General features: G+C 52.7%; 4 protein-coding genes and 1 non-coding gene across 5 annotated transcripts; 1 reads left to right on the top strand and 4 right to left on the bottom strand.

Annotated features, from left to right (window-relative positions):
- Positions 1 to 596: 596 nt before the first annotated feature.
- LOC122120471 (arginine vasopressin) lies at positions 597 to 2,380 on the top strand. The gene is made up of 3 exons (XM_042694720.1): positions 597 to 716; positions 1,859 to 2,060; positions 2,208 to 2,380. The coding sequence occupies exons 1-3, from the start codon at positions 597 to 599 to the stop codon at positions 2,378 to 2,380; spliced, it is 495 nt and encodes a 164-aa protein (XP_042550654.1).
- A 7,653-nt stretch (positions 2,381 to 10,033) lies between these two features.
- On the bottom strand, positions 10,034 to 10,805 carry Oxt (oxytocin/neurophysin I prepropeptide). Its single transcript, XM_042694618.1, has 3 exons — positions 10,642 to 10,805; positions 10,214 to 10,415; positions 10,034 to 10,089 (listed from the first exon to the last, which is right to left on the bottom strand). The coding sequence occupies exons 1-3, from the start codon at positions 10,759 to 10,761 to the stop codon at positions 10,034 to 10,036; spliced, it is 378 nt and encodes a 125-aa protein (XP_042550552.1). The 5' UTR covers positions 10,762 to 10,805.
- A 2,950-nt stretch (positions 10,806 to 13,755) lies between these two features.
- On the bottom strand, positions 13,756 to 13,820 carry Trnas-uga. The gene has a single exon. It is a non-coding gene; the product is annotated as a tRNA-Ser (tRNA).
- Positions 13,821 to 19,044: 5,224 nt separating this feature from the next.
- Mrps26 (mitochondrial ribosomal protein S26) lies at positions 19,045 to 20,678 on the bottom strand. Its single transcript, XM_042694401.1, has 4 exons — positions 20,443 to 20,678; positions 20,208 to 20,351; positions 19,999 to 20,122; positions 19,045 to 19,486 (listed from the first exon to the last, which is right to left on the bottom strand). Exons 1-4 carry the CDS (start codon positions 20,655 to 20,657, stop codon positions 19,352 to 19,354), a joined length of 618 nt encoding a protein of 205 aa, XP_042550335.1. The 5' UTR covers positions 20,658 to 20,678; the 3' UTR covers positions 19,045 to 19,351.
- Positions 20,679 to 20,788: 110 nt separating this feature from the next.
- On the bottom strand, positions 20,789 to 22,223 carry LOC122120382 (progonadoliberin-2). Its single transcript, XM_042694619.1, has 4 exons — positions 22,064 to 22,223; positions 21,817 to 21,947; positions 21,673 to 21,683; positions 20,789 to 20,990 (listed from the first exon to the last, which is right to left on the bottom strand). The coding sequence occupies exons 1-4, from the start codon at positions 22,221 to 22,223 to the stop codon at positions 20,789 to 20,791; spliced, it is 504 nt and encodes a 167-aa protein (XP_042550553.1).

The raw sequence follows: 22,223 nt of genomic DNA on the forward strand, positions 1-22,223 counted from the left end.
TAGGGCCATTCCCCCTAATTCTGCATCCCTCTCTTGACTTCATGACTGTGGCTGCCCATGAGGGCGCCTGAAGCCCTCTGTCCTTGCCACGAAGCGTATGTTATTCTGGGCCACTTGTCCTATTGCAGGGCTCAGCTGGCTGTCCCCTGCTCCACAGCTCCTGGGTCTGACCCTGTGCCTAAGCCCACAGGGCCCAGGTGGATGAGGCCTATGAGCTCCCCACCCCTTCTGGTCAGTTAGAATGTTCAGAGACAGTCGCAGGGGACCCCCGTCTGTCCCTCTCCTGGAGCGCACAGTGTCACAGCCACACTGGCAGCTGTTCCTGTCACATTATGGTCAATGACAGCCCAGCGGCCTGCCCTCTCCTCCACCATCCTCCACACAGACAGGCCCACGTGCGTCCCCAGACGCCTGAATCACTGCTGACGGCTTGGGACCTGGCGGCCGTGGGCTCCTGGGGAGTCACTGGGGAGGGGGGGGTGGCAGCCACGTTGCCTCGCAGGGAACACCTGCGGACATAAATAGGCAGCGAGCGGAGGCAGAGGCACAGAGCCAGCTGAGCAGCGCCGTGCACAACCTCACCTGCTTGTGCCAGGATGCCCGACACCATGCTGCCCGTCTGCTTCCTCGGCCTGCTGGCCTTCACCTCGGCTTGCTACTTCCAGAACTGCCCACGGGGTGGCAAGAGGGCCATGTCTGACATGGAGCTGAGACAGGTACTTCTGCGGCTGCGCTCAGGGGGGCTTGGGTGCAACAGTGCCCTGGGACCCCAAGGCAGGGGCTAGGAAAGGGGGAAGTCATGAGGAGGCAGCTTTTAAGATGGGGCGTCTGGGAGGAGGAGGCACGGCTGGGCAGAAGGGCCATTGGGGTGGGGAGGAGGGACCAGGCTGCCAGACAGGCATCAAGGGCTCCAGACAGAGAGTGCAGGATGGTGAGAAATGCTTCCCCAGCAAGTGGGCTTGGAGCTGAATCAAGTGGAACTGGCTGGCAAGGCCTCGGCGGTGCCTGTGAAGTCCTCTCATCTGGACTGATGCAGTATCGATGGCTTTCTTATCCTACCCACTTCTAGCCACAGGAGTCCAAACTCACTCCCAGGAGACAGCCATTGTTCTGAGCTTGCCTGAGCAGGTTGTGCAAGCCAAGCCTCCTGTGCAGAAGTCCTGCTGGGTATCCAACCCAATTCTCTTAGGCTGTGTGGCCAGCTGGTGCCCAGTTGATCCTAGCGCTGGCAGAGCTGAAGTAAATCTGAATTTTTCTGTTCAGTCCTGCCCAGCACCTAAGCGGCTCACATGGAGTTGTTGAACAAGCCGGAGTGAGCAGATGGGCAGTCTCCTCAGCCTGATTTTCCTTGTATGGGGCTTCTCTTCAGAGGCCTGAGGCACCGGGGATCTATGCCTTCCCTCCTGGGCTAGTGCCTCTGCTACCAGCCTGGCGGGCCCTGATCCAGTGGGCAAAGAGATGAGCGAGGCCAGGAAACAAGGAGGCAGCGTCTGGATGTGTTTTGGATGAGGGTAGCAGCCCTCTGCAGGGTACAGGGTGCACAGGGAATTGGGCTAGGGTTCAAAGGAGTTCGGGACTAGAGAAAAGTGTATATGGAGCTCAGATGGGGTCAGACACTCAGGCAGAGAGGGGTGCCCATGTCCCAGAGCTGGAGAGAGGGTCTCTCGTGACGCAGCCCCCTGATAAAGGTGAGGGTAGTTATTATCGTTTGGCCTTCAGTCATGGGAAAACCAAGAAGCCCTGTGGCCCCATTGATCAGCCCCAACCAAGCCAGAACCCAGGAGCCCTGCCCATCCCCATCCCCTGCGCCCCCCGAGGGCGCCCCAGCGCCTCTCCCTGACCCCCGCCCTCCCCGCAGTGCCTGCCCTGCGGCCCCGGGGGCAAGGGCCGCTGCTTCGGGCCCAGCATCTGCTGCGGGGACGAGCTGGGCTGCTTCGTGGGCACGGCCGAGGCGCTGCGCTGCCAGGAGGAGAGCTACCTGCCGTCGCCCTGCCAGTCGGGCCAGAAGCCGTGCGGGAGCGGCGGCCGCTGCGCAGCCGCGGGCCTCTGCTGCAGCGACGGTGGGCCCGGGGGAGGGGGGAGAGGGGAGGGGAGGGGGAGGGAGAGAGGGGGAGGGCTCGAGGGCGGGGCGGGGGGGAGGCGGGAGGCCCCGGCGGAGCTGCGCCCACCCTGCGCCCCGCCCCGCGCTCACACCCTCCCTTCCGCAGAGAGCTGCGTGACGGACCCCGAGTGCCGCGAGGGTTTCCGCCGCCGCGCCCGCGCCAGCGACCGCAGCAACGCCACGCAGCTGGACGGCCCGGCCGGGGCGCTGCTACTGCGGCTGGTGCAGCTGGCTGGGGCGGCCGAGCCCGCCGAGCCCCCCAAGCCCGGGGCCTACTGAGCCCTCCCGCCCGCCCCCTCCCCCCCGCCCCTGCAGCTCGGAAATAAACCTTGGAAATGCACCACAGTGTCTGTCTCCCGTCTCTAGGGGTGGGGAGGGAGGGGCAGAAGGAAGGGGGGTGCGCGGATCCCCTACCCCGCCCTGGCCGGTTCCTGCATCCTAAGTTGTGGGCAGGAGCTGGGAAGGTGGCTCAGTGGTAGAGCGCTTGCCTTGTGTGCATGAAGCCCTGGGTTCGATTCCTCAGCACCACATGCACAGGAAAAAGCCAGAAGTGGCGCTGGAGTGCTAGCCTGGAGCAAAAGAAGCTCAGGGAGGGGCAGGCGCGGGTGGCTCGTGCCTGTAATCCTAGCTACTCAGGAGGCTGAGATCTGAGGATCACGGTTCAAAGCCAGCCTGGGCAGGAAAGACTGAGAGACTCTTATCTCCAATAAACCATTCAGAAAACTGGAAATGGTGCTGTGGCTCAAGTGAAGAGTCAGGAGCAGTGCCCAGGCCAGAGTTCAAGCTCCACGACAGACAAAAAAAAAAAAAAAAAATGCTCAGGGATAGTGCCCAGGCTCTGAGTTCAAGTCCCAGGACTGCCTTCCCCCCTATCCCCCGAAAAAAAGAGGTACTAAGTTGTGGTCAGATCCACCTCAGAGAAAGAACAGAATCGGTAAAGGAAACGATCTTCAGGCCAGCAAAGATGCGTCTAAAACCACACCTATACTCCTAAGCAGCTTAGAAGGGGCTGAAGCCAGCCTGGGCAGGAAAGTCTATGAGACTCTTCTCTTCAATAAACCAGCAGAAAAAAGCTGAAAGTGGAACTGTGGGGCAAGTGGTAGACTGAGCAAAAAGGAAAGGGACCTGAGTTCAAGCCCCAGAAAAAGAGAGGAAGTGGGGACTGAGGGAAGGAGAGAAGGAGAGAGAGGTAGAGGCGGAGGGAGGGAGGCAGGCAGCAGGCAGGCAGGAAGGAACCAGTGCAACCTGGGGGCAGGTCCATGACCAACAACAAGAAAGAACAAAAGCAGGGCGGGGGAAGGCATTGGTGCACAAGAGATAAAGCAGAAGAATGGAGAGAGATGACACAGAAGCTGAGAGAGCAGGGCAGGCTTCACTTCCACCCAAGGGACCTCACCCGGGTTCTCAGATTCCCAGGGCAAGGCCTATTCCATCCAAGGCTGTGCTTGTGTGTGGAGTGGGTTAGACACAGCACTGTGGACCTAGCAGAGGGTACACAGGCTATTTGTCCTGTGCCCCAACCATTAAGGCTCTCAGTGTGGGAGAGAGACTGTAGGGAGAATAGAGCTGCAAACTCATGTACAGCAGTGCATGCAGCCCACACACTCAGAAAAACAGACAAGACAGGCGAGGGGTTAGAACATTGCCTACCATGCACCTGGTCCTGGTTTCTCTAGCACTGAAAAAAAAAATTATTAGAGACATGTCCATGACTCTTGACCTCACCCACAGACAGACACCGTTAAAAAACCATAGGTGTGAGGGCTGGGAAGGCGGCTCAGTGGTAGAGCGCTTGCCTTGCATGCATGAGGCCCTGGGTTCGATTCCTCAGCACCACATAAGCAAAAAAAAATAAAGCTAGAAGTGGTGCTGTGGCTCAAGTGGTAGAGCGCTAGCCTTGAGCTGAAGAGCTGAGGGACAGCGCCCAGGCCCAGAGTTCAGGCCTCACGACTGGACCCAAAACAACAACAACAACAAAAACCCATAGGTGTGCCCAGAGAAACACACCACAGCGATGACAGATGAACACGAGGATCACTAGGTCCATATTCACCTCACACACGCACTGGCTCCCACACATAGGACCCTCTCATCCTTGAACACAGGGCAAAGATGTCTCCAATACTCGTCCCTGCCCTCCACCCCCTTCATCCCCTCATTTCCTTTCCCTCCAGCCCCTTGGCCCTCCTTGCTTCTCTCCCTCTGTCCCTGAAGCCCTGGGAACCTTCCATCTTCCATGGTGTCTTTTCCTTGGCTGTCTTGTTTCAAGACTTGGGTCCACAAGAGGCTCTATGGCTTTCTCTGCAGACACTGACGCCAGGAGAGAGCACAGGCAGAGAGATGGCCGGCTGACCCCCTCCACCCAGGCTAGGGGCCGAGCCTGTGACCCAAACTGCCCACCCAAGAGCCCAGGTGCTTTGGCCTCCTCAGTGCTCCCTTGGCTTTCACCTTTGACCCCTGCAGAGACCGCCTCTGCAGTGGCAGTGCAGAGAGGGACCAGGTGGATCGAGGTGAGGCAGGGCCGGGCAGGTGTCTCCCCACCATGGATTCCTGCATTCTCCACATGTGGCCTATTTAGGGTCTGCCCCTAAATGGGGTAGAGCTAGGTAGGGCCAGACCTAAAGGGAAGGCTATCAGTTCTTTGTGACAGAGGCAGGTAGAAGAGGGATGTGGTTTGGCTGCACCGGATCTAATCCCCAGCCTTGTGTCTGGGCTTGCACGTTTCACAATGAGATTCAGAGCCTCCTACTCCAAGGTAGAGCCTCTGCTACCTGTTTTCTTCCACCTGTCTCCAGATCAGTCAAGTTCTTCCTCTGAGATGTTGCTACATCTCCCTACCCCTACCCTGCTCTCTGTCTCTGGACATCTTTGTATTCCTTCCCTCCTCCCTGGAGTCAGCTACAGAGCACTCTCAGGAAGCTCTGCTCAGTCTGTGCTCAGCACAGACCAGCCCCTCCGGGGTGCAGGGGCTGCCACAGCTAGTGACACTCCAGAGCAAGGTATCCAAGCCTCTACACCTCCTGTTTCATAAAGTGGTGACATCAGCATCTTCTCTAAAATATTTCCTGATGAGCCAAGTGCCAGTAGCTCACACTTGTAATTCTAGCTATTCAGGAAGCTGAGATCTGACTACTGAGGCTCAAAACCAGCCCTGGCAGAAAAGTCCATGGGACTCTTACCTCCACAAAAGCCAGAAGTAGAGCTGTGGCTCAAATGGTATAGTGCTAACTAGCCTTGAGCAAAAAGAAGGTCAGGAGCCAAGTACTGATGGCTCATGCCTATAATCCTAGCTACTCAGGAGGCTGAGATCTGAGGATTGTGGTTTAAAGCTAGCCTGGGCAGAAAAGTCCCTGTGAGACTCTTACCTCCAATTAAGCACTCAAAAACCAGAAGTGGTGCTGTGGCTCAAGTGGTAGAGTATCCAGGCCCAGAGTTCAAGTCCCACAACTGACAAGAAGGAGAAGGAGAAGAAGAAGAAGGTGGTCAGGGACAGAACCGAGACCCTAAGTTCATGCCCCGGGACAAGCAAACACACACTGTTGAATCTCAACAAAGGCTGGTTAATGCCTTAAAAATATTAATAGCTTTTGTTTTATTAATTTCCACTATTTTTTTGTGCTAAGGATTGAACTCAGGGCCCTGTGCATGTGTCCCACCACTGAGCTACACTATCAACCTCCCCTTGCTATATTTTAGTGGTCTTGGGATCTGAACTCGGGGCCTTTTATTACTTATTAGGCAAGCAAACTACCACTTGAGTCATACCCTAGCCCTTTTTGCTTCAGTTATTTTCTGATTTGAGTCTTTGTAAATACCTGAGCCTGCTTGTACTGTGATCTTGCTATTTATGTTTCCTTCCGAGCTATTAGTTGATATACGCTCTCACTAACTTCTTGCTTGTGCTGGCCTCGAACTACAATCCTTCCAATCTGTCCCTTCTGAGTAGCTAGGATTACAGGCATGAGCTTCCTATGTCCAGCAAAAGTTGGCCCATATACATACTGTTTTTTCTGGTGATACCAAGATTTGAAATCAGAGCCTTGAGCCAAGTTTCTAGTTGTTTGTTTTTATTTTTATTTATTGTTTGGTCAGTTATGGGACTTGAACTCAGTCCCTGAGCTTTTTTGTTCAAGGCTAGTGCTCTACCTCTTTGAGCTACAGCTCTACTTCTGGCTATTTGGTGGTTAATTGGAGATAAGAGTCTCACGGATTTTTCTGCTTGGCCTAGCTTTGAACCTTGATCCTCAGATATGAGTAGCTAGGATTTACGGGCATGAGCCACTGGTGCCTGTCACTGGTTCAAAGCCACAAGACTCTTATCTCCAATTAACCACAAAAAAAAAGCAGGAAGTGGAGCTGTGGCTCAAAGTGGTAATATTAGCTTTAGGGAAGGAGTATCTCTAGTTTAAGGCTAGCCCTTGGTGGAACCCTGTCTCAAAAAGAAAAGAAAAGTGCCGGGCGCCAGGGCCTCATGCCAGAAAAGAAGTTAGATTGGAACTATGTGGAAGAGCACCAATTTTGAATGAAAAAGCCAAGTAAGAGTGTGAGGCTCTGGGTTGAAGCCCTAGTACCAGCTCTTAATTAGTTAATTAATATTCCACTGTCTCCCAATAACATCAAGCTGGGGAAATTTAACACATGGGCCTTTGGGGACATAAAAGATCCAAATTTAGCGGGGCGCTGGTGGCTCACGCCTGTAATCCTAGCTACTCAGGAGGCTGAGATCTGAAGATCACGGTTCAAAGCCAGCTGGGGCAGGAAAGTCTGTGAGACTCTTATCTCCAATAAACCACTAGAAAACTGGAAGCAACCCTGTGGCTTAAGCAGTAGAGCGCTGGCCTTGAGCTGAAGAGCGCAAGGACAGTGCCTAAACCCAGAGTTCAAGACCTATGACTGGCAAAAAAAAAAAAAAGAAAGAATCCAAATTTAAGCCCGGGGCCAGTGACTCATGCTTGTAATCCTAGCTACTTAGGAGGCTGAGATCTGAAGATCACGGTTCAAAGCCAGCCTGGCCAGGAAATTCTGTGACTCTTATCTCCAATTAACCACCAGAAAACTAGGCGTGGTGCTGTGGCTCAAAGTGGTAGAGCGGTAACCTTGAGCAGAAAAGATCAAGGACAGTGCCCAGGCCCTGAGTTCAAGACCCAGGAACATAAAAATAAAATCCACATTTAGCCAGGCATGCTGGCTCAAGCTTTTAATCCTGATTAGGAGGCAAAGTTTGGAGGATTGCAGTTCAAGGCCAGCCTGAACATAAAAGTTTGAGAGACTCAACATGGTATCCCAGCTACCGAGTAAGCACCATAGCTTGATGCAATGTCCCTTACCTGTCACCTCCAGCAACAAAGGTATACACCTATGCATTTCTGCCTTCAACCTGATGTCTTCCTGTCCCCTCCAGTGTTACCCTCCCTATTCTAAGTATCAGTAATTTCATGATGATCACAGTGCTAACCCCAGGGTTATTTTCTAATATGTATTTGAAATGCAGACACATGAGAATTTTCTTTAATCATCCTTTCAGTTTCTTTAATTTTATGCATTGAGGTCAGGGATTATAATCAGTATAATGTTGGCTCCTACCTTATAATTGCCTTCTTTTATGACAAGTGCAGGGTTGGTTTTGTGAGCATTTCATATGTGTACCTTTAAAGCCACACTTTCTCTAGTTGTTGAGTGTAAGGTTTTTTAGACATCTCTGGCTTCAAAAGTTTTAATGGTGAAGTGAGACGCATTGTATTCATAAGCTGCTTTGTTACGTGGCAACCGCTTTGGGCAACTAGTTAAAGATAATTTTTAAAAATTGCCATTCATTGGTGGCTCACGCTTGTAATCCTAGCAACTCAGGATGGTGAGATCTGAGGATCATCGTTTGAAGCCATCCTGGGCAGAAAAGTCTGTGAGACTCTTACCTTGAATAAACTACCCAGAAAAAGCCAGAAGTGGCATTGTGCCTCAAGTGGTAGAGTGCTAGTCTTTATTTTTTTTTAATTTATTTTTTTATTTTATTTATTTTATTTTTTTGGGGGGGGGTCCAGTCGTAGGGCCTGAACTCTGGGCCTGGGCGCTGTCCCTCAGCTCTTCAACTCAAGACTAGTGCTCTACCACTTGAGCCACAGCGCCACTTCCGGCTTTTTTCTTTTTGCTTATGTGGTGCTGAGGAATTGAACCCAGGGCCTCATGCATGCAAGGCAAGCACTCTACCACTGAGCCACCTTCCCAGCCCCTAGAGTGCTAGTCTTGAGCACAAAGAGGCTCAGGGACAGTGCCCAGGCCCTGAGTTCAAGCCTCAGGACCAGAAAAAAAAATAGATAGAATATTATATATTGTTAGATATAATTGCATTTTTTTTTTTTTTTTTTTTTTTGCCAGTCCTGAAGTTTGAACTTAGGGCCTGAGCTTATTACGATCAAGGTTAGAGCTCTACCATTTGAGCCACAGCTTCACATCAGGCTTTTCTGGCAGTTAACTGGAGATGAGTCGTTTGGACTTTCCTGCCTGGGCTGGCTTCAAACTTTGAGCCTAAGATCTCAGTCTCCTGAATAGCTAGGATTACGGAATGAGCCACCAGTGCCTAGCTCATAATCATTGTTTTTGTGTCTTGTTCTTTTTACCTATAGATAACAATCATTGTCTCTAATTATTTTTCTATTGATTATATTGTGTTCAGTGATCACTAGTTGCTGCTTGTCTTTCTTCTTTTCCTTATTTTGTGGATACAGCTTGTTGCTAGGCCTTTCCTCCTTTTGGCTTTGGAGTCATTCTTCAGGGTGGACTCTCAGGGTTGCCCGTCCGCCTGCAGGGTGCCCAGCTTGGGCAGATTCTCTTACTTCATAGGCAGTAGGGCCCCTGGGTTCAGACCCAGCACTGGAGATGGCCCTGCCTATGCTCAGCTCCCCCAGAAGACAGCTCCATGGCCTCCTTGGGGCCTGGTTGAGAGTCCTACTCTTGGGGAAAATAAGGCCCTTGGGGTGCCCCTCTCCACCACCCCTATCAGGCTAGCTCTGTTCCCCTAACTTTCCATGTATGGCTCAAATCTCTTCTAGGAGTCATTCAGTCATTCAGTCTGCACTGCCAGCTTCCCCTTCACCAGGTGGACCCGGGCCTTGTCCATTCATTCACACTCTTGTCTTTTGGGACTTCCCAAAGTTCCCTCTGTGTGTGTGTGTGTGTGTGTGTGTGTGTGTATGTGTTTGTGCCCACCTGCCTATACTAGAGCTTGAACTCAGGGCCTGGGCACTGTCCCTTAGCTTTTTTGCTCAAAGCTGCCACTCTACCACTTGGCCACAATTCCACCCCTGGCTTTTAGCTATTTAATTGGCTGGGAACGTGGCTTAATGGTAGAGTGCTTGCCTAGCTTGGGTTCAATTCCTCAGTACCACATAAACAGAAAAGGCCAGAAGTGGTGTTGTGGCTAAAGTGTTAGCCTTGAGCAAAAGAAGCTCAGGGACAGTGCCTAGGACCTGAGTTCAAACCCCAGGACTAGTTTAAAAAAAAAAAAAAAGGTTTCCTGATCGGGCTGGCTTTGAGCCAGGATGCTCATATCACAGCCTCTGAGTAGCTGGGTTTACCAGCGTGAGCAGCCAGCAGCTACCAGGTCTGGAAGCTCTTCAGGCAGCTTGCAGGTCCCATCTTGTGTTGGGAGTGGGGAGCTGGGGTTTTCCATGGGCTGGGCAGGCCGGTCAGTGCCTCTCCATCCCCTAGGGATGGTGGCACCTGGAACAGTCCCCAGCGTCCCCTCTGGGCCCTGTGGCTCTTCTCTTCGTTGTCACAGGCCTGTGTGTGTGGGGGGGGACCAGGCCGGGGCACCTTTCCACCCCCAGTGCCCCTCCCTCCCACTCAGACCCTGGAGACACACACGAGTCAGGTTGGAGAAGGAAGATCCGTTTTATTATCATTACTTCGGGCGGGGGACGAGGGGCGCGGTGGGGCTCAGCGCTCGGCGAAGGCGGCCTCGGGGTCGCAGGCGGGGTCGGAGCGGCAGCCGTCTGCGAGGACAGCGGGAGTCACGCCGGAGCGGGGACGGGGTGGGGGGGGAAGGTCCCATGCCCCCCCCCCGCCCCGATCGCGCCCGGCCCGGCCCCCCGCCCCCACCCCGCCCGGCCCGCTCACCCGGGCTGCAGCAGAGGCCCGCGGCTGCGCAGCGGCCGCCGCTCCCGCACGGCTTCTGGCCCGACTGGCAGGGCGACGGCAGGTAGCTCTCCTCCTGGCAGCGCAGCGCCTCGGCCGTGCCCACGAAGCAGCCCAGCTCGTCCCCGCAGCAGATGCTGGGCCCGAAGCAGCGGCCCTTGCCCCCGGGGCCGCAGGGCAGGCACTGCGGGGAGGGCGGGGGTCAGGGAGAGGCGCTGGGGCGCCCTCGGGCGGCGCAGGGCGGGAGGGGGCGGGTGCGGATGGAGGGGGTCGCGTCTCAGCCTCACCGGGGCGGGAATCCACGTCCACCAAACCCCCGGGCTCCCCCTGGGCCGAGGCAGGGGGCGGGGGTGGCCCGCCCCTCCACACACAGGGGGGCCGGCATGGAGGATCCAGGATGGGGAGCTCACCTTGCGCACGTCGAGGTCCAGCACGGCCCTCTTGCCGCCCAGCGGGCAGTTCTGGATGTAGCAGGCCGAGGTCAGAGCCAGGAGGCCCAGCAGGCAGCAGGCGAGGCTGGGGCCAGCCATGGTGTGGGCGCGTCCGGGTTCGGGGTCCACGGCTGCTGGCGATCGCTCCCACCCTGGCCTTTTATGCCGGGGCGCTGTGCTGGCCGAGCCTCCTCTAAGAGGGCGGCCACTTGCCTGGTCACGGCGGGTCAGGCCCATTCATTTGCAGGCCCAGGCCAGGGTGAAGGTCACCGCGTCGGCTAATGGTCGTGGAGCCTCGGGGAACGTGAGCAGGAACGTGAGTGGCCTGAGCCACCAAGGACAGGGAGGGGGTGTCCAGCCCAACCAAGGGCTATTTTTCCACACTTCCAATGCCTCAGAGAGATGGCAGAGTGGGGAAAGTGGACACTGGACCCCACCCAGCCTCTGAAACTTGGATGGGAAAGAAAGATCATATACATCTTCTCCAGCCTCTGAAAGCAATTCAGCCCTTCTTCAACTATGAGATGGGCACAAGCTACCAGGCAATTAGCAATTCTTGAGGCTTAGCCGCAGATCCAACTCATAGGTAACCTCCTATGGCGCGCAGCTGTTGGAACTGCCCAAAGATTGTTTAGATGTATCTCCTGCAGGTTATAGCAGTTATTAGGTTAGCATGAAATCTTGCTGTCTACTGTGTTTTAAAGAGCATTTAGGGAGTTGGAGGCATGGTCCGAGAGGTAGAGCATCAGCCATGGGCAGCAAAAGCCGAGCAAGAGCTCAAGGCCCTGAGTTCAAGCCCTATTACTTGTGTGTGTATGTGTGTGTGTGTGCAGGCCACTTCCAGTTTTCTGAGTGGTTTATTGGAGATAAGGGTCTCACAGACCTTCCTGCCCGGACTTTCCTGCCCGGGCTGGCTTTGAACCGAGATCCTCAGATCTCAGCCTCCCGAATAGTTAGGATTACCGGCATAAGCTACTGGTGCCCAGCTGGACCTTTTTTTTTTTTTTATCTTGCATTTTAATTTATTTTTGTCAGTCAGTATTAGTGTCTGAACTCAAGGCTTTGTGAGACAGATAGGCAAGTGTTCTGCTTGAGCTACATCTCCAAGTCCTTTTTTTTTTTTTTAAGATAGACTTCTGCTCTTTACCAGACCAGTCTGGACCACAATCCTCCTATTGATGCTTCTGGTGTAGCTGATCGACACATCCAATATTATTCTATTGAGATGAGGACTCATGAACTGCTTTGCCTGAGGTTGGCCTGGAGCCACAATCCTCCCACTATCAGTTTTCTTTTTCCTTTCCTTTCCTTTCCTTTTCTTTTTTTCAGGTCAAGGCAAGCACTGTAACAATTGAGCTACAGCACCACTTCCAGTTTTCTAGTGGTTTATTAGAGATAAGAGTCTCCCAGACTTTCCTGCCTGGCCTGGCTTTGAACCATGATCCTCAGATCTCAGCCTCCTGAGTAGCTAGGATTACAGGCGTGAGCCACCAGCACCTAGCACAGTATCAGTTTTCGTGTAACGGGGATGACAGGCTTACTCTGACACCATCATGTCCACCTGTTGTTTGAGATGGAATCTTGCAAACTTTTTCTCCTGGCTTGCCTCAAATAGTAATCCTTCACATCATTGCCTCCTGAATATCTAGGATTACAAGCAAGAGCCACTGGTGTCTGGCCCACTTTCTTCACATTTAAATGTATCTTTAAAAAAAATAAAACTTAAGATTTCTCTATTTTTTCTTTTTTTTTTGGGTCTGGTCGTGGGGCCTGAACTCTGGGCCTGGGTGCTGTCCCTCAGCTCTTCAGCTCAAGGCTAGCGCTCTACCACTTGAACCACAGCACCACTTCTGGCTTTTCTTTTTGCTTATGTGGTGCTGAGGAATCGAACCCAGGGCCTCATGCATGCAAGGCAAGCGCCCTATCACTGAGCCACCTTCCCAGTCCCAAGATTTCTCTTAAGTGCTAGTCAATGGTGTGGATAAAAAAAAGGATGCCCTGTCCGAACCTCTCTTAAAAAAAAAAGTACTTGCTACTTCTTAGAGTGTGGTCAATGGGCAGCCTCAGCTGCAGAGAACCCCTGGCCCAGGGTGACACTCTTTCCAGCTGCGCCTAAGTTCAGGAGCGCTGTGGTAGAGCATTTCAGGTCTCTCTAACGCTGGCTCTCCTTCTCCTTTCTGCAGGGAGAAGCCTGAGATGGAGTTTAGCAAGCAGGGTATTTAATTCATAAAGCCCCGGGGACCCAGCTCTATGAAGGGGAGGCAGAGGAGATGGGTGGCAGAGCGAGAACTGCCACACAGACCTCAGCTGACGTATCGGCCCTGCTGCCCCAGAAGAGGAGCCTGAGGCAGCCCAGGCCCTTCTGCTGTGTGTTCTCCCTCCTCCAGGAGCCACTGAGGCCAATGAGGCCAAGAAGTGTCCAGTGCCCATCCAACCCTGAGTCACGACCCCGGGTTACTGCAGAGCTGTCCAGCACGGAAGAAGCCATCAGGCAAGACTGGATTACAATTCAGCTCATTTCCCACCCACATTAGCTCATTGGTATTCTCGGCCTAGCAGGCCAACGGCTTACCCCAGCAGCGGTCCTAGAGAGGCCTCCCACCCACTCTGTGGGCACACTGACCTCACCTGAGCTAATACTTGTCCCTGAATTACCACCACATAATGTTCCCCACACAGCCAGCATGCTTTCTTCTGCTCCCCAGTCCTCATCTGAAGATGCCGGGGTCCCATCACAGATGTCTGCAAATACCAGTGAACAAAGCAGATGAAATCTTTGCCCTTGGACTGGAGCAGTAGTTCAGCACTTAAGCTAAACCCAAGAGACTCGCATAAGTAAGGAGCATACATGAGGCGCTGGGTTTGATCCCTAGCAGAGAAAAATCTCTATCAACATGAGATTTATTTATTAGTGGAGAAGGAAAAGTGTGAAACAATAAACATATGCCAGTAAACATATGGGTTTTTTTTTTTGGTCCAGTTGTGGGGCCTGAACTCTGGGCCTGGGCGCTGTCCCTCAGCTCTTCAGCTCAAGGCAAGCGCTCTACCACTTGAGCCACAGCGCCACTTCTGGCTTTTTTCTTTTTGCTTATGTGGTGCTGGGGAATCGAACCCAGGGCCTCATGCATTCAAGGCATGTGCTCTACCACTGAGCCACCTTCCCAGCCCAGTGCTATGGTTTTGATCTTGTGTGTCTCCCAAGCTGAGCACTGATGGCTCACACATATAATCATACCTGTCATTTTTGATCCCAGGAGGCTAAGATCCAGAAGGTCATGATTGGAAGTCAGCCCAGGATTTGATCTCTAAAAATAGCTAAGAGCATGGTTCAAATGGTAGAGCACCAGCTGAACAAACAAGCTGAACAAGTGCACGGCCCTGAATGAAAACCTTATTACCAGCAAATAAGAGACAGAGAAAAAAACAAAGGGGCTTGGCCCCCAGGATGGTGATATTGGGCACAGTGGAACCTTTACAGGGTGGGGCCGAGAGGGAGGCTTTCCGCCATTGAGACCATGCCCTGGAAGGTGAAGCAGAACCCCGGCCACTGCTCTCTCTTTTGTCTGCTGGCATGAAGTAAGGGATTTTTGCTCCACTAGGTACTCAGCCATAACAGGCTGCTTCATGTAAGCAACAGGACCAACAGAAGGTAGACTGGAACCTCTGAAACTGTGAGCCAAGCAGAACTTTTCTCTTGTTAAGTTCATTATCTCAGGTGTTTTGCTGTAGTAACTAAAAGCAACCTGGAACTAGAGAGAAAGCATAATGATATTCTAATAGTAGTGAACATGGGGTAAAGGGCTTGGGGTGGTCTCAGTGGTAGAACACATAAGGCTCAACCTCAACTCCAGAATAAATAAGTAAGTGAATTGTGGTAGACTAGTAAATGTTATAGAGAACAAGGGAATAATGTTCTTAGGGCAGGCAGCAGAGATTTCTTTGTGAAGATGACCTGAGTGCTCAGAGAAGAAGACAGAAGCTGTGGGCGCTGATGGCTCATCTCTGTAATCCTAGCTACTTTGGAATCTGAGATCTGAGGATTGTGGTTCAGAGCCAGCCTAGGCAGGAAAGTCTGTGAGATTCGTATCTCCAGTTAACCACCAAAAAAGTTGACAATAGAGCTGAGGCTTAAGTGGTAGAGTGCTAGCCTTAGTGTTTTGCTGCTGTGTAGTAAATGACAGCAAAGGTAGGTTTTTTTGTCTATGTGTGCAGAAGGAAGAATGAGAGCCAGCATTAGAGAGAGCAGGCTTGCTGTCGGCCCCTCTGCCCTAGAAAAGGAGCATGAGGCAGCCCAGGCCTTGAACTCAAGGCCTAGACACTGTCTCTGAGCTTTTTTGCTTGTTAGTGCTTTACCACTTGAGCTACAGCTCTACATCCAGCTTTTTGGTGGTTCGCTGGAGAGATGAGTCTCATGGACTTTTCTGCCGGGGCTGGCTCTGAAATGCAATCTTCAGATCTCAGCCTCTAGAGTTGCAAGGATTACGGCTCCTCCCACTAGTAGTGTCAATTTTTTTTTTTGGGCGGGGGGCCAGTAGTGGACCTGAACTCTGGCCTGGGCGCTGTCCCTCAGCTCTTCATCTCAAGGCTAGCGCTCTACCACTTGAGCCACAGCGCCACTTCTGGCTTTTTTCTTTTTGCTTATGTGGTGCTGAGGAATCGAACCCAGGGCCTCTGGCATGCAAGGCAAGCGCTCTACCACAGAGCCACCTTCCCAGCCCAGTAGTGTCAAATTTATCTTTTTCATCATATTTTTTTTTAAGAGCCGTGCTACTATCTTGGTGATATTGCCCTCTGCTGGAGATAAGAGGAACTGCAGGTGGATCTTGTGTTCACTGCATTTGGCACATAATTCTTCTCAAGTCCACGGTAGGAATTTGAGGCTGTTCTCTAGTTTCTTCAGAGTAATAGTATGGATCTATGGTATAACTAGTGGTTCGGTTGTGGCAGGACTACTTGGGGCTACAAGTTTGAGACCAGCCTGTGTAACAGGGAGAACTTGTCTCAAACATAAAAAGGCTGAAGTGGTAGGGCACTTGAGTAAGTAAGGCTTTGGATTCAAACAAAAGTACTGCATTAAAAATAAAAATAAAAATAGGGCTGGGAATGTGGCTCAGTGGTACAGTGCTTGCCTAGCATGCATAAAGCCCCAGGTCCAATTCCTCAGTACTACATAACGAAAAAAAAAAAAAGCCTGAAGTAGCCCGGTGGCTCAAGTGGTAGAGCACTAGCCTTGAGCCAAGGAAGCTCATTGACAGTGCCCAGGCCCTGGCACAAAAAAAATTAAGATAAAAATGGCTAAGTGCTGGTAGCTCATGCCTGAAATCCTAGCTTACTAAGGAGGCTAAGATCCAAGGATTGAGGTTAAAAACCAGCAAAGGCACAAAAAAAGTCCATGAGACACTTTATCTCCAATTAAGTGGCAAAAAGCTGGAACTGGAGGTGTAACTCAAATGGTATAGTGCTAGCTTTGAGCAAAATAGCTCAGGGACAGTGCCTGGGCCTTGAGTTAGTTCCAGCTCCAGAATTGGCACATGCTGTGCTCCTGTGCACACACACAAATTAAAAATGCAAAGTGTAAACTAAAACATTACTTCCCAAGAACCTTTTACAAGCTAGTTTTTAACCCAGTAACAGAAAATGCACAACCATTTGGCGATGTGGACATCTGACTGCTAGCTCCTGTGTAGTGCTGACTGAGAGTGGGGCTTGTGCACCTCTCATTTTTTTCCTTTTTCTTTTGCAGGAGGAACCATTGTCTGGCTGTGTAGCCCAGGTTGGCCTTGAACATTGAAATGCAGTTGTCTTCTCTTTCTCAGTCTGGGACTACAATCATGTAGTATATCACTTACCTTTGACTTTATGTCACTTTCCTGGGCTCTGGTACTGGATTTGAACTCATGGCCTTGTACTTGCTCAGCTTGCTTGCTGGGCTGGAGGCTTGCCACTTGAGTCAGACCTCTAGTCCTGCTTTTTGCTGGTTATATAAGAAATGGGACTCTCAAGAACATTAATGCTCATGCTGGCCTTGAACTATGATCTTCAGGATTTCAGTTTCCTGAGTATCTAGGATTACAGGCATGAGCCACTTGGCACCAAGCTGCTCACAAATTCTTGACCTCAAGGTCTTATAAATTGAACTCTGAAGTTGGTGTAGGTAGTGTTCTGTCCTTTGACTAGATACTCACTTTATAATTATTTATTTATGGCATTTGTCTGTGCTGCTCACTTGTTAAGGCACTCTTCAGGGAAATGCCAGCACCATTACTAGGCCCGTCTCAGGATTTTGGGATTGCAACATTGCTTTGGACTTAACTAAACTTGACTCTTCCTGCCAGAATTACTTCAGTGGCAGTCAGTCCTATTTATCTTTTTTTAATGCACTTGTCAGTTCAGAGGGAACTTTCTCAAATATTCCTGGGACTAGATACTTTTTACTGTGTTTTATGCAAAAATTTTGGAGTAGCCCAGATGAACATGGGAAACGGCTTTAGGTTTGTTTCACGGCCTCATGGGGTCTTCTTATAGAACAGCACCTTAACCTTCTTTTTTTTTTTGTCGGCCGTGGGGCTTGAACTCTGGGCCTGGGCGCTGTCCCTCAGCATTTCAGCTCAAGGCGAGTGCTCTACAGCGCCACTTCCGGTTTTCTGGTGGTTTATTGGAGATCGGAGTCTCACGGTCTCTCCTGCCCGGGCTGACTTTGAACCGTGATCCTCAGATCTCAGCCTCCTGAGTAGCTAGGATTACAGGCGTGAGCCACCAGCGCCCGGCAGCACCTTAACCTTCTAACCTGGCAAGTGCATCCCTCTCCTGTCCATTTAGACCACTACATGCACTTTGTCTTCACCCAGTAGTAGAGAACCTTCACATCCAACCTGAGGGGCAACCTGTTATTTTGCAGACACTGACCATCCTAGAGAAAAACTGTCTACTCAGGAAAGTTCCTGGGGGACAGCATGTCTCCCCTCCCCCAAGCAAAACACCAGCTAGTTCCTGTGCATGAGCCTCCTTAGTTCTCATGGAGGCTTATATCTGGGTATGATTCCAAATGTGTTTACTTGGAAGCCCCCAAATCTATTATCATCAGTCTTGGGGCTTGAACTCAGCACATAGGTGCCGTCTCTGAGCTTTTTTGCTCAAGGTTTGTGCTCTATCAGTTTAAGCCACAGCTCCACTTCAGGTAGTTTTCAGGTGGTTGCCTGGAGGTAAGAGTCTCATGGACTTTCTTGTCTGGGCTGGTTTTGAACCCCAATCCTTAGATCTCAACCTCCTGAGCAGCTAGATTATAGGCATGAACCACCAGTGACTGGCCAAATCTACCTTGAGCACGAGATTTTGTAGGTGGTCCAGCCTGCAGCCAAGTATGGTTTTAGAAATTTTTTTTGTCGGTCATGGGGCCTGAACTCTGGGCCTGGGGGCTGTCCCTCAGCTCTTCAGCTCAAGGCTAGTGCTTTACCACTTGAGCCACAGCACCACTTCTGGCTTTTTATGCTTATGTGGTGCTGAGGAATCGAACCTAGGGCCTCATGCATGTGAGGCAAGCACTCTACCACTGAGCTACCTCGTTCTGGAAATTCTGATCCTTGTAATCCAGCGGACGTATATAGGCCTACTCTGAGAACACAGGAAGTTAAAGCCCACCTGACAGCTGAAATAAGGGTAATTCTGGGAGGAACTGTCAAGCTGTAATGCAGGGCTGGAGATACATTCTATCAACTGGAGAGGCAAGAATCATTAGCACCCCTGGTGTTTTTGGAGCCAGGCCACGCCCATCTAACTGTCCAGGGCTCTGCTGGACATCATGGGATGTCACATAACTGCAGCTGGGACTGGGTAGAAACTGAGTCTACCTGTGCACCGAGAAGTGCTTTTGACCAATCAGCAGCCTGTTATCCCAGCATTGGGATGGTGGCTATGTGTTGTTGTCAAAGTCTATTTCGTTAGGAGGATCTGCATCAACATCAACAGTGGAAATAAATACTAAGGAGTCACAGCTCCATGCTGGGCATCATCAAAGGGTTTGCCAAGCCACCCTGACCTCATAAAGCCTTGGCCAAATAGGCCTCCCGCACCAGCACCATTTGGTGAGTGGTCCCAAAGTGCTAGGAGCACCACAAATGGTGTACATCATTGAAGCTGCACACAGAACTACCAGGAGAAATGGAGTCTCCTTTGCTTTCACAGGATCTTAGACACACCAAACCTTGGCCAGCAAAGTCTAGCAGACTCTCCGTCATTGGTTAGCTTATGTCGATTACTAGGGTAATTGACTATCCTCATTTGGACCTAGTATCCTAAAGCCTCAAGTCATACAGACTTTGTTGCAACTACTCATTTCTGTCATGGTACCAGTATAAATGCAGTCAATGAATGAGGAAGGCTGTGTTCCAATAAATCTTTATTTACAAAAGCAGACAGCAGGCCACAAGTGGCTCTTGATTCCCATGCCCTGTCTATGTGCAGGGATGTTGGCCTGTGAGACAGAAACCACTCTAGGGTTATTGATGTCCTGAGGCTGTATATGACTATGGTTCTGGGAATTTCTGGCCAAGTGATGATGAGCTTGAGACCAGAGGTTGAGAGCTGCCCAGGAAAGGCCAAACCTTTCTCATAGGCAGTAATTTGCTCCAGAGCAAGCTTAGCCCTCCCTTTCCCATTCACACACACATACACACTTGTCCCTACTGGGCCCCTAGGAGCCTCTGTTTTGCGACCTGATCACCTGCCCTTCTCGGGTGATGGCCCAGTTGTAGCTCTTTGGGGAGTCCAGTGCTTCTTCTATACGTGCCTCCAGGTTCTCCCGGGTGATGAAGTTTTTTGCCTCTTCCTATGAGGAGAGAAAAGGCCAGTTGCATGTGAGCCCTGTATGCCAGGCACAGCGTGGTGGAGGAAAAGATTCCTGTTGTCTCTGGGGAAGGGTGCCTGGAGCCCAGGACCTCTTCAGAATCCCGCTGTCCTAAAAAATCCCAGGTGTCCTTGCCATATTTCTTTCTTACACCATCATCCACAGGACACCTCAATCAGAACCCCAAGCACTAGTTGTGACAACCTTCTGTCCCCAGTCCCTTATCCCTTCCTGGTCTCCCCCAAGCCCCTCTCAAATGTGTCCTTCTCTCTTATTTTAATCTAAATTCCATCTACTACTGTGGGATTACTCCCCTGCTTTCAGGTTTCACGAGTCAACCCTGACCTGGTACTTCCAATCCTTCAGTGATTTTTATCATGCTCAAGGTCAAGCCCAGCGCAGCCCTTCCCCTGGTCTGCTTTTGCTGGCACTCGGCCGTCCTTTCTCTCCCCAGCCCGGGTCCCGCCAGCGTACGACCTCGGCCCCACCCCCACCTGCAGCTGCAGCACTTCTTGCTCCTTGAGCTGCACCCGAGCCTGCTCCTCCAGGGCTCGACGGGCCTGCTCCGCGGCCTGCCGCTGCTCCTGCTCCAGCTCCTCCCGTCGCAGTCTCTCAATCCTGCAACGGGGAGAGGGGGAAGGTCGGGGCTGAGCGGGACCCCTGCCTCCGCAGGCCCGGACTGCCCGCCCCGAGCGCCACGCACCGCAGTTCGTGCAGCCGCTGGTTCTCCGCCCGGTTCCAGGCCATCAGCCTCTGGTGCTCGGCGGCTTCCTCCCGCACCTTGCGCTCCAGCACCCCGGTTCGGGACTCCTGCAGCTTCCTCCGCACCTCCCACGTGAACTCCTGCCTGGGCGGGGACGCGCTTCCAGTCGGCACCCTGCCGCCCGCCCCAACGCTCCCCCGGGGCGCGCCGGCCGCCGGCCTGCGGGCACACACACCTGAGGGCGCGCACGGTCTGGCGGTACTGCCGGTAACGCTCCGTCACGACGAACAACTCCGTCGGGTCCACCGCGGGCGGCATCTTCACGCGCCCGATCTTGGACTTGGCAGGCGGGTCATGGCGGGTCTTGCGGCTGCGCGCCGGCGGCAACAGTAGCAGGGCCGGAGGCCGGCACGGAGGCCGCGCGCACACGGCGCTCAGCGAGCGAAGCATGCCGGCGTCCGCTCACGCCCCGCCCGGAAGCGGTCGCAAAGCACCCTGGGACCTGCAGCCTCCAGTCCCGCCCTTCGAGGGCACGCCCCTTCACGGGCGGAGCTACCACGCGGCTACCCAACCGACGATCGCTACTCTTCCCCCGCCCCCTGCAGCGGCGGCGGGGCGCTCCGGGGCGCGGCCTCCGCCGTCTCTCTGCCCTCCAGCCGCCCCTGTCCGTCCCGCTCCCTGGGGGTTCTCAGCTGGGGTGGTCTAGGGAGGGAACTCACGAGACAACTTGAGAGTTCACACGTTTTATTGAAAGGCGGCGGGACGCTGCGCTCGCGCTGCGTTCTGCGGAGAGAGGGGCGAACGAATCACTGGGCGTCCTGGTCCCTCCCGGGCCCCTCCCCTGTCATCCCGCCCGGAGGGTCAGACGCGCCCCCTCCCACAGGAGCTTGAGGACCCAGCATGGGGATCTCCCACGTGTGGGCAGGCTGTCTGTCTGTCCTAAACCTGATGCGTGAACTCCTGAAGCTCTTAAGAGGCGACAGGTAGGACTGGTAGGCCTCGTTGGAGCTTAGACTTTTTTTTTTTTTTTTCTGGTCGTGGGGCCTGAACTCTGGGCCTGGGCGCTGTCCCTCAGCTCTTCAGCTCAAGGCTAGCGCTCTACCACTTGAGCCACAGCACTTCCGGCTTTTTCTGCTTATGTGGTGCTGAGGAATCGAACCCCAGGGCCTCATGCATACAAGGCAAGTGCTCTACCACTGAGCCACCTTCTGCAGACCCTAGACTTTCTTCTTTAGTAATGATGGATTTGCAGGTTAGTAATCAGCCACTTCCCCACAAATGTCCTCTGCTATAGTCTTAGGGATTGCAGTAGTTGAGTTGTTGGAGTGCACATGTCAGTCACCACCTGGGCTTTCTGATTGCCGCTGCCACGACTCCCCTCTTCCTACTGGATTATTTTGCTTTGACATATATTTGCCCCAGGAGGGGCTCAAAGCTGCCACTTTTATTTAGGGAGTACCATTACATCCTACTCCACTAATGAGTAGAGAACCCAGAGGGTGGGGGCCAGGGGAATCCCAATGGTGGTTCTCCTCTCCCCAGCCCCCAGTCAGGATGGCTGCTGGTGACCAGAGGCTGGAATTGAATGCTGAGGTCTCACCCCACTTACCAATAGTGTCTGCACCAAGTGCTGCTTCCTGTGGGACCACTGGGCCCTGGGCCTGCCCTCCCAGGGCATAGGGTCCTTAGAAGATTCCATAGCATCACTTGGGAGGCTGTGGGCACTCTGGAGTAGGCTACCTGCTGCAGGACCCAAAACATTTTCTCGGAAGGGAACAGAGGCTGCAGCCTGTTCCTTCATCCCCACGCCCAGAATCTTCTTCCTCCCAGCCAGGGGAGGGAGACCTATCACTCACCTGAGGACCCAAGGTCACTCCGGGGGTCCTGGGATGAGCTGGGGGCTCGCTTTCCTCCGGGGTACCAGCCATGGGACCAATGCTGAGCCCTTGAGGGTCCAGGATGGCCAGTCAGCAGCAGCAGCAGCAGCAGAAGGAGGTATAGCTTCGAGCAGGCCAT

The sequence above is a fragment of the Dipodomys spectabilis genome, unplaced genomic scaffold (genome assembly GCF_019054845.1).
Source record: "Dipodomys spectabilis isolate Male_0828 unplaced genomic scaffold, ASM1905484v1 ptg000175l, whole genome shotgun sequence".
In the NCBI taxonomy this organism is placed as follows: domain Eukaryota; kingdom Metazoa; phylum Chordata; class Mammalia; order Rodentia; family Heteromyidae; genus Dipodomys; species Dipodomys spectabilis.